The 11,581-nt window shown below is 42.4% G+C and overlaps 1 protein-coding gene across 1 annotated transcript in view; it reads left to right on the top strand.

The window, feature by feature from the left end:
* The first annotated feature begins 7,982 nt into the window (after window positions 1-7,982).
* Window positions 7,983-11,581, top strand: part of srcin1a (SRC kinase signaling inhibitor 1a) — a 90,097-nt gene continuing 86,498 nt past the window's right edge. The window contains exon 1 of the mRNA XM_084571047.1: window positions 7,983-8,315. Within this exon, the coding sequence (XP_084427173.1) occupies window positions 8,240-8,315 (76 nt within the window). The 5' untranslated portion in view covers window positions 7,983-8,239. The remainder of the gene's footprint in view (window positions 8,316-11,581) is intronic.

Raw genomic sequence — 11,581 nt, 5'->3', positions numbered from 1 at the left:
CTGCCACAGTCCATATCAAATAAACTGAAATGACAGGAAATAATTTAAATAAGAGATGCACGGTCACACTCTCCCCCACACACACTGCTGCACTTGACCTTTGGCAGGGGGCTCTCTGTGGATCCACTAAATCTCACCCTCAAGTGTGACATCACACTCTGTAGTTTCACAGCACATTAACCCTTCGTTCGCCCCTGCATGACTTCCACTTTTAAAGCATCCCTCATTGTGCTGACACAGTTGCTTCTATCTGAGCATCCTGTGATGGAAACTAAGTTGGGAACGGCGGCAGATTCTTTTTCTTCTCCCAAGTGTATAGCACAGAATGGGAGACACCCAAACGCAGGAAAACACAGGAGGAGGGAAGAGGCGGGTGCAACAATAAAATTCAGTCAAATGAAATATATTAAATGGAGGACAAGAAGTTCTTGAGCGTTAAAGTAGGGCAAGTTCAGATAGAGTCTAACCAAGGTAAATGCAAAAATCCACAAACCAGAAATCACAGGGAAGGAGGGAACACAAGGAGATCCAGGAGAAACACTCAAGGAACACCAGTCAAGCACTGTGTTAAGTAAAACACCAAACAAGAAGTAAAAATGGAAGACTCATATAAGAAAACCCACACTGAATAAACATAAATACTAAAAAAAATACTAATACTAATATAGAAAAATACTAATAAATTACAACAAGGAAAAATCCAAGTCCATGTCCAGACACTTTCCTAACACAGGGAACACCAGATTTATATTCTGACCCTTTAGAGGGACTTGACCCTTGAACCATTGGATGAAACTACCTATGAAATAAAATATAAAGCAATAATACATCAGTATTAACAACCTAGGCCACCGGCTTTTTAATAAAGTGTACACTGTAGTAATGCTCCTTTCAATGGAATCTGTACTCCTCCCATCTCTGATGACCTCCCAGGAGAGAGAGAGGCACTGCACCATTATTTTTTATCGATCAACCGTAACAATGAGGATGATCAATCACTGGACGCTAGTAATGACTCGTACAGGGCAGAAAAAGCCCATGTCTATTTTAAGGTGCTGCAGTGCTCGCATTTAATCATGTTAATCCATGTTTTGCCCCTTATGTCTTCTGACATTGCAGGCGAATCGTCATTTGCATGCATCTTTGTGTAACATTAATGGTCACTTGTTGGCACGCAGAAGTCACAGAAGGTGCTCAGCAGCGTTCCCGAGACTGGGCTGGTATTTTAAATTCTGACCGTCCACCCACGCGCAAAACACGAACATGCCAAAGGAAAACAGAGTTCACCAGTGACTGCACCTTTCTCAAAGACTGGTCAGCTCTAGCCTTTCACATCGCCATGGAAACGCAGGATTGGCAGTGGATTAATACTGAGGCCAAGAACGCTTCAGTTTCACTCAACTGAATTTGTGAAGAGCAAGAACACAATGGATCATTTAATATGGTGAAAGCCTTTCCAATAAATGTCAAATCCAAAAGAACTGCACTGAGGTCTTGATATGTGAACTGCCATGTTGATCCAGATTAGGAGGCCTTTTCTCCAGCATGTGGAGGTGCCTTGAATCGCTATTCATATGATTTACTTTAAAGCTGCTTTAAAGTATTAGTAAGTCAAATATTTTATTACAATTGTTTTACAAAATTTCAGGATGGAGGAAGTAAATACTTGTATACGTGGAAAGGGGAGATCACTGGACCTGTGTGTGTAATAGCTACGTAAAGAGTCACAATTAATCAGAGATGGCAGGAAAGAAAAGCCACAGAGTGATTCACAAAACACTTGTGCTGTGAAACATTGGATGAGTTTACCTCTTTGAACATCAAATTGTAATTTGAAATGAAACTGTCTAAGTCATTTAAAAAGCATGTGGCCTCTGGAACTGATAGCAACTGATTAAATCTATAATTCTGAGCTGGGTGCCTGATAGAGTGGCAGCACGTCACCAGTAGCTCTGTTTACATCATTCATACCATTCTCAATGCAGCTGTATGACAATTCACCTTTCTGTAATATATAACTCTATGTTATTAATGTTAATGCACATTATTGCACCTTATTAATCCTTCCTATATAATATATTTTTACTTCTGTCTCTATTTCTTGTACATTTATTCATATGTAAATTCTGTATTTTACTAGATTTTACTAGATTTTTACTTATTTTTTTATATTTTATTTTCACGTGTTCAACGTCTTCTTTTGTGGAGTAATAGAAAGCAGAAGTCTGTGTGTATGCTGAGGCCACAGACTGTATAAATATCTATAATAATCTTTATGCTGTCTACGGCTAAGACATGTATCCAATGCACCCTTACATACATAATAGTTTTTTCGATTTTAAACTTTAAAATCGAAAAAACTATTGTTTATGCTCATTATTGTATTTTTTTAATAATTAAAAAAAAAAAAAAAAAAAGGCGCTAAATTAAAGATGCCTATTTGCGCATGCTCCGTAACTCAAACGTTAGCAGATTCGCTCCAGTGCCAGCTTTCAAGCTAATATGTCACTTCAAGCCAATGCTTCAAGCTAGCTTCAAGTATGATGGCGGCGTATCAACCATCAACGAGGTAATGTAGCACGGCGATTTAGCTTAGCTAGTTAGCTAACATTAGCTGTGAGGCTAAAATAATATTATCAAAAGTGTGTGCAACTACTACCAACAGGATAGCCATCAATATCAGACTTTCTTAAAAATAAAAGCGATTTGGCATATTACATTTACAATATAAAATACGTAAACGCTTTATAAAAAAAATAATAATAACATATAAAATAAACAAACAAACAAACCGGCTGAACAACGCCATGTTAAATGGTACTCAGTCTGAGTGTCCCTTTTCTAAATATACTTCTTTATATCTATTATCTGTGTATATTTCCACTTCTGACTTCTGTGCTTAGGTGCAACATTTCAGTAAATGGACATGTTTTCCCATCGCTTATGTGTTTTTGCAGCATTTTTCATCAAAGTGTAATTGTTACCTTCTTTCTTGTTGCCCACTGGCAAACCTTTCTAGCAGAGGCCAATGATGCATATTGGCTTTAGAGATGTGACAAATGTAATGGAGCCTGCTGCTACATCTCCGGTGGATTGCTGGGTTTTATCCCCCTCAATGGGCAGCTGGTGCCTGGGACTAGCATACTGTATACTGGATCATCTCAGTGTATTTCCCTGATGATTTGAGCTGCTTCTCGGGGGGAATGGCCGCGTAATAATACCTGCCCAGACCACATAAGTAGATCCCACATAATAGCTGTGTCAGGCTCTCCTTCTTTGTGACTTTACTGACTGAATGTGTCTCATTGTCTCCTCTGGACATTGATCTTTATCGTTTCCATGGTGTTATAAATGCAATAACAGCAGTTTGAAGGGTTTGATGAGTGTGAATGTTTTTCTTATAACTGGAGCAGTCTTGGCTCACCAATTATTTCCTAATGATGGCAGGTGAAGAGAAATAGCTCTACATTTCTCTTCAGAGGATCCTGCTAGCTCTGACTTTACAGTGACTTTGGGCCCTTGTCTGAAGGTTACAGTGAAGTGTACAGTATGCGGCAGTGTGCCTCATAATGTGCACATGGAGTGTTCACTTGATTGATCTGTTATGGCAGTTACGTTTTCTCTTTTCCATATACAGTGAAAACACCTCTGCCCCCTGCCTGCCAAGGTTGCCTCATCTTCTTGCATCCAAGTCACGCTATCATTGACATTCCTCCCCAGCCCCCCTCTAATAACCTCAGATGGCCAGTTTCCACTGAAGCGAGGGCAGATCTATTGTGCCACAGAATGTGCTGAAGGGTTTCTGGGTCGATGGGCTCGCACAGCTGAGATGGGGAGGAGGAAGGAGGACAACCGGGGCAAACTGGGTTCCTTTAATTCCTTAGGGACAACCGAACATTTCTTCCAAGAACACGATTTGAAAAGTTATAAAAATGCAAAGCCGGTTCATTTTTAGATCGAGCACACTCAAAATTAATTCGCTTTGCAGTGTGATCAGTTCCAGAGCCAACAATACAACAGCAGATGTCATTTCATGAGAAAACACTGGCAGAGTGTGCTTGTCAACCCCTCAGAGATACTTACTCAGCAAGTTGCATCTCTGCATTGAGCAGCTTCCTGCTCAGTAAAATATACAAGCCCAGAGGCAAAAACACCAACCAGTCTCCAGTATTATTTTCCCCAAGACAGAAATATGGTAATGTGTTTCACAGATGATACAGACGACAGCAAACGTCTCAGAAAGTCAGCTACAGGTTTATATTTGTTTGTTATGCATACACAAGTACACAACATGGACTGTAGCCACACAGCGGTGGTACACAAGGGGTAATTCACTAACGGAGACCACGGCTCAACTCATGCAATCACTGCTGATGCATGCACATTGGATGGAGGAAAGGGGTTTAAGAGATGGCATGAAAAGGGTCAAAGAAAGTAAATGAGGTTGAATGCAGTTAAAGATGGAGAAGAACCCAAGGAGCAAGACAAAGGGTTGGGGGGCATGTCTTAGAAGGCTCCATGGTTCTGTAATATAAGAGGGAGTAGGAAGCAAAGAAAATAAACTGAACAAACATAAGTAAATAATGAGCGCATGGGAAAACACAACATTGCTTTTTGGGACTTTAGGCCAAAGTTCTTCGTTATAAACCTTTGACGTTTTTATCTGCATGATCACCTGAATTCACCATTGGTTTAAGTCTCTGTGAAGAGAGCCTGAGGGCCATATACCAGCAAGGGTGTTTGAGTGCTGGTGTGAGGTAATATAAATGGTGTCCTTCGTGTTTTATGGGATATTCAAATATGGCTGGTCAGTTTAGCGCAGGTGACCAACTCCCAGGTGTCCAAAACATCCTCAGACTTAAATATTCCCTCCACCATGTTTCCCTCCACTGAATGGCTGTTTTTATACATGGGCAGATGTCACTCTGTTGGTGGAGAGCGTTGTTCATGAACCAGAGTATTCACCATGTGATCCATGCAACAGATATCAAAGTATGTATCTTTGCTTTGAACTGGTGTGTGAATGCGTGAGCCTGTGTGAATGAGTGGGTAGATGTGTCATTGTGACTGTGAAGCGCTTTTACCAATAGGTTGAAAAGCCATTCACCATTTAAACTAGCTATCATACTCTCTCCTATTCATACACTCCTGTTCTCTTTACATACTGGCTTCTTTTTTTTTCCATAGTGTATATTCCCAAAGACATATCAGGGATATATCTGGGGATATATTAATGTAAAATGTAACCTGTCACTAGTCATGGTCATTTGCTCTTTAAATTTAAGTTGTACTTGTCAATTTAATTTAAAAAATGTCCCAGTTGGAGTTAGCACCAGAAGAACTATCTTTCACAATTTAATCGACTAATCTAAATAAACACAGTTTGTGAGATCGCAAACACTGACATCCTGTAAGTCTGAAAGCGTCCCTCACCTTAAGTTTAAAAATAAATATTTGTGGTGTTACAGGGTTATGTCGGCTTGTCTCCGGCTCAGGCGGACCGGCTGCACCTGACTGGCTGATGTATCCTTTCTCTGAACCTGTGCACCAGCTGGACATGACGGACTCTCCAGTGTGCAATGTAAGTCATGAGCAGCTCGATCATATATTATTCAAAGCCCTCATCCTGAAGAGGGCTTCCATCCTCTTTTATCTCTCCATCTCCTGGCATTTTTACTTTCTCTCGCTCACTCTTTCCCTCCTATTAACTTCTTACCTCATCAGCAGCCATTAGCCACAATGCTTAGCTTCACCTTGTTTGACAGCGATACTCAGAATCTCTATCATCATAACTATTATATGTCCCTGATCTCACTCAGTCAGTTTTTTTCTTTTAGATAGTTATTGCTCATTTTTTTGTGCCCTATGAAATGATTCATTTCAATATGGATTTGTCTCTTAAAAAGTGCTCTTAAATAGCGTATATAATGTTGGACTTTTATGACTGAAGCTGATGAGTTTCCAGGATTCAGAAGAATAGTAATTTATGCTTGCAAACAAACATCCAGCAGCGCTGTGCCACAGTTCCACAGCAATGTTCCGGTTGCCCTCCTGTGGCGTCCTTCTCGTCACTCTCACCTGCGACCAAGCTCCGGTTGCCATGCCAATCCACTACAAACTTGCCTCTGGCCCAACACAGCTTCATCATTAGCTGCTGTTGTCACAAGGGGATATTTCAAGTGTTCACACTCCTCTCTCCCTCCTACTCTCTCTCGCATCACCGGCACCACCCTCCCCGATGCTCTCCCCCCTCATTCCTGGTACAATAGATGCTTCAAGCGTTTCTCCACCCACCCCCCCCTGCTAGCTCAGCTACGGAGCCTCATACTGTACCAATGTCCCTGGACTCCCCTTTATTACCATATCATGAGATGTGCCTTAGGCATGCAGCAATGCAGCGTGCCGCCTGTGTCTTTAAGAGGAGAGAGAGAGTATAATGTGTAATGGGGAGGAAATAAGGCATGGAGGAGCAAGTGAGAGAGAGCGAGAGAGCGGGTGAGGGAGTGTGAATTTATCATGGGCAAATTTTGTGCTTCATTCTTAGCTGTGTGCTGAGCATCCCTGCACCGGCATGCACGGACTAAGCTCCTACTGCTGAAGAGTACGCCCATCTCTTCCCTCTCTCTCCCTCACTCACACAAGCCTCTCCCTCACACACACACACACACACACACACACACACACACACACACACACACACGTGCTCGCCGTCACACACGCGCAGTGCTGTCAGGAGCGCCGCTGCTGGACCATAGCCATCTCGCGAAGGAGGTTCCAGCGGAGGGAAGAGAACGCCAGAGTGAGACAAAGGGAAGGAGGACGGTAGAAGGCGAGGAACGAATAGGAGCGCGGGGACCGGCGCAAGGAAAGGAGAGACCGACCACTTTGAGAAGAACAGCAAACGAGGAGGGAGGAGGAGAGAGGAAAAAAAGAGGAGGGGGAAACAGGAAACGCGATCACTTTCAGCTGCAGCGGTCCGTGTCGCAGCATGGGCAATGCACCATCCCAAGGCATGTCAACCCTATCTCTATGCATACTTATGTAGCAGGTATTTTTTTTATTCTGCGTGTTGTCCTATCCAACCAGCTGGCTGTCCTCCTGTCACACTCTGTGAAAGCAGCCGGTGGGGGTTGGGCTGAGGGCTCTTGGAGAGCGGCATTGCTTGAGGAGAGTGATGCTGTGAGGTAGCATCAGTGAAAGGGTAGTAGGTTAGGAGCGAGGCGTCTGGGGAGAGGCTTGGGGAGATGTTGAAGGAGGCGCTGGAAGCACTGGGTGGAGGCACCATGTGTGGGAGCAACAAGAAATGGGAGGGGGCTGGTGTAGCAGAAGTAGCATCAGTGAAGCAGGTGGTGCTGGTGGGTGTGAGTCTGTGTGTGGGTGTGTGTGTGTGTGTAAGAGAGAGAGAGAGAGGTGACTAGTGAGAGACAGTTTAGTTTGGTGTGTAGTCGGATCGTGTGTGTGTGTTGGTTGTGGTCGGTGCTGTCAACCACATGGACGACCTCTGGGAAGTGAAGCACTCCCAAGGTGTGTTTGACATACACGTAAAAAAAGCAAAATGAATGTGACAAATAAAACATGGGGGATGTAATGATGGCTTAGTGACAAGACTAGAGGCAGCTCTGCCTTGAATTAATGGGGGATGGTATTGTAAATGGATGAACGAGTGGGTCATCTCCTTAATATCATGCTCTTGCCATTCCTCCTGGGCCTTTCTCTATCTTTTTCTTTCTTTCAATCCCTTCCCTTCTTTTATGGTCCCTGTTTTGAAATGCCAGTTACAAGTTCTGCAGCGTGAAAATGAAGTGAAGATCTGTAATTCTGGCTTAGGGGCAAATGTGTATATTGCTCCTACATGTCTACGGGCAGAATATGTTGTGGGGAATTGCCATTTGATTACACGTGTAAGATCAGTGCTTCTTCAAGAAGAAATAATGATAAAGGAGGAGTGAAAATGGTGTAGGAGGTAAAGTAAGAAAGGATAGGGGAGGATATTTTTTGAGGCAGGTTGAAACACTTGTGGGATGGAACGCGTCCACAGTGAAATAAAGAGGAAAGAAGGACAACGCCACATACATCAGAGTATTCGCCCACAGTCATTTCCTTCTATAACTCCTCATTCTCCCTCACCTTTCCTCCCTCCTTTATTCCTCCCCTCCTCCTCATCCCTTGCTTGCCTCTCACCAAGGGACAGTCTGGTAGCTTGTGGGGAGAAGGGAAAGCACGACAAGAGACAGACAACATGAAAGACGGGGAGAAAATGAAAGGAACTGCCAAGGAGCAAAAGACAAAAAAAGGGTTTATTCGTAGATGGGCAGGTAAGTTGCCGGGTCCAGCAGCTCTTTAAACCTCTTTAGCAGTGCTGAGTGTCTAAAAGAGGTAATTACTTGGGCTGATTGCACGTGGAATAGCAAACCAACTTGTTTGCTTTTGAACTAATTCTCTGGTCGGTCTGTAATACTGATGTCTTCAACTTGTCCGGTCAGTTTTCAGCTGCTGTGTTTGGCTATGTTTGCAGATGACCTTTGAAAGGTTTCATTTTTCCAAGCTGATATTGGAAGTCTTTTGTCAGACACTCTCATCTGTCTCTTTAAACTCAGAGGAAATGTGTTTGAGGCTCAGGTGAAGGCAGAGACGAGCTGCAGAGGCGTAAGACCTTTTGCACTAGACAGAAGTCTGTGTGTGCATGTTGGATTTTTTTTTGCTTTATCACTGTAAAGCTTGTCCTTGGTTTCTGTCTGTATAGTCAGCGTCTGTCTTAGAGTGATTGACATGGATTAGGCTGAAAACGGACCCAGTGGTGTCTTTATCGAAAAACATACAATAAAGTTGGGTAAATGTTGGTGCCATAAGTTCTGCTTCTTTTTTTTTTTTCTTTAGAAGCACAGCAGTTTAGAATAATTTGGTGAAACAGAACATTTCCAGCCATATAGATCTTCAGTATTCAGGGCTGTCATTGCCGTTGGTGGCAATTCAAAGCACTTATTTAACATAATGCAGCCAAAGACCATTCTAATTGCATTCTAGCCACCAGCAAGGCATTTATGTGCCAGCCCTGGCTTAGCTTTGCCAAGTTGGCCAGTAAAGAAGTGTGACATTTACATTTGGTAGTCAGACTTTCCCCACTTTCTGTAACTGCATATAGAAGCAGCTTTATAAGCCCATTACAGAGTTGAAGCAGTTCACACTGCAAGGCTAAAGCATAAAGAATAGATTAAGCAGAATTGAGCGTTAAGCGTAGTATTAGTCTGCTGGAAATCTCATGCTTATCGCAGTGTTGCCACTGTGCAGAGACTGCTGATCCTGGTAGCTTGGTTCCTCCATGCTACACCTTCTATGTTCAGCTGAGGTTTATGTCAACACACATGTCTGTGTGTATCTGCTGATCCTCTCTAGTGAGACGTAGCCAGAAACCGTGTCTAGGAGGGGGCCTGCAGTGGCAGAGATGCTGTTATAGTGTATGAAAGGAGAGTACTGGCACAGACATGGAGCATGACAATGCTGTACATAACGTGGTGAGGTGTATCTTCTGCTTTATGTAAATCGAGCTCATTTGGACTGTAGTGGTCGGTAATGCAATGACATTTTGTCCACAGTCACCTGCTGCATTTTATTTGCAATGTTGGGAATGTAGATTTAGTCTTGACATTGGTCTGACATTGATATTGACATTGAATTCATATTTCCATCGTGGTGCCAAACTGACGCAATCTTTGTAAAGATGAACAGATAAATGCATTTGATCGTGCCCTGTTGTTTTAAAATCAGCCGCTGATCCGGTCTGTTTGCCCTCTCAATACTGAAAGCAAAGACAGGTGGTCTGGTCCGGGTCATGTCATCATGCGCCTGTCAGATATTTATCTAGCATGCAAGGACACAGCCTCGATTGAATTACATTATATCCTTGCCTTCGCTGAAGTCTATTTAAATAAGGATCAGATTACAAATAATAGGAGTTTTTGTTTCTAGAAATGTTTGCTCTGAGCTTTTAAGCACCTGTTATTGACGACATCACGCTGAATCTCACTATGCATGTGAAGTTTGTACTTCTGCACCTGCTTATTCCCTAGGTCTGTGCCACACAAAGCCCCATGAACGCTGCCTTGTGATTGGCTAATGATGATGCAATGCTTTATGGCAGAAGAGCTGCATGTTTTGAGGGCATTTCTGAAGTAATTGACCCTGCTGGGAATAGCACTGCCGGAGTTTTACTGATGTTAAACCAAATCAGCTGAACAAAATAGTAACATGATGTACAGACTGTACACTTTCTGGGGCACAACCTCTTGTTCAGAAAAGGGGTTGAGCACTTAATGATTGTGAGATGAGAAATTCCCAGACTCCTCTGCTCAGACCTGCAGGCTGTTTAGGTTTGATTCACAACGTGTCTCCGCCACAACAGGCAGCAAATGCACCAGGGTTGGAGCATGCGCGTGTGTCCATATGTGGATGAGGGATCATTTGGTCATTGAAAAAGAATTCACATCTCACTTAGACTTAGTCTTTGTATTTTCTCAGATTTCTTTGACTTAGATTCCTTACTGGGGACTGATGCTGCAAATCAAAGATCAAAATCTTTGCAGATCATTTGTGCTTTTACTCCCGGGGTTTGTGGCCCATATGATGCATCTCTCACAGCTGCAGTGGTAAGCACAGTAGTACGCTCTCAAGGTCATTAATGATTCAAGGGTTTAAATATTACATGCATTTATCAAAGGTCCTTGTTTCCATGCCACAACTATGTGCACAGCAGAGTTTGATATCTGTGCACGATGATGGTCTGTAAAATATCAACCATCAGAGTAATTTCGCATTGTGTGAAATGGATTGACATATAAATTGCGGTACGATCAATGCAAAGGTATTTTTTTAACCTTTGAAATAGAAAAAAAATAAATCTTACTTCCATTTAATTTTGACCTTTTCCAGCAAAGCAAAGAGAAGAGACATATTGAACATTTACACTTACTGGGGAATGACTTTCTGTTTACTAAATGCACATTGGTTACTCACTGTTAAATGTTAAAGATATTGCAGGTCAAACATGGCATGCCTGAATGCTTGGGCTTAAAAACGAAATCCTTAAAGATCTGGCTCTGTTATTGGAAATTATATAATCAGTCTGCATTAAATACGGTTTATTCTTGTCTCTGAAATCAGCCGCATTAATTAATGTAAATGTTATGGTAGGCCGCATGGTAGTGTTGTAGCGATCCTCAGTCTCACGTTGCCTTACATAAAAATGATTCCTATGAGCTCCGTACTGTGTGATATTCTGTTTTGCTTTAAGGGAAAACACTGTTATTGGATGGTGGTTCTGCATAGGCTGACACACTGGGGTGAAGAATTAAAATCTGTGCATCTCAATGAAAACACTAAGGGAACCACTTCTGTGAAATATGCATGTGATATGATAGCCCTGTAGTCCAGCGTCTAATTTCAAAGCTGAAATTAGTTTAAGTTGGTACATTGCCCCTTCACCAATATTTTATTTTTTTGCCTGTCATCGCTACAAATTGCTGAATTTCTTTAACATTGCTTTGTCTCTTGATGCCTTCTTGCATTACAGCTAGTCTCTTCCTGC

Source organism: Chelon labrosus, assembly GCF_963514085.1.
Source record: "Chelon labrosus genome assembly, chromosome: 21".
Lineage (NCBI taxonomy): Eukaryota > Metazoa > Chordata > Actinopteri > Mugiliformes > Mugilidae > Chelon > Chelon labrosus.
Note: the sequence above shows the minus strand (reverse complement) of the source record. Positions and strands in the feature narration are given on the sequence as shown.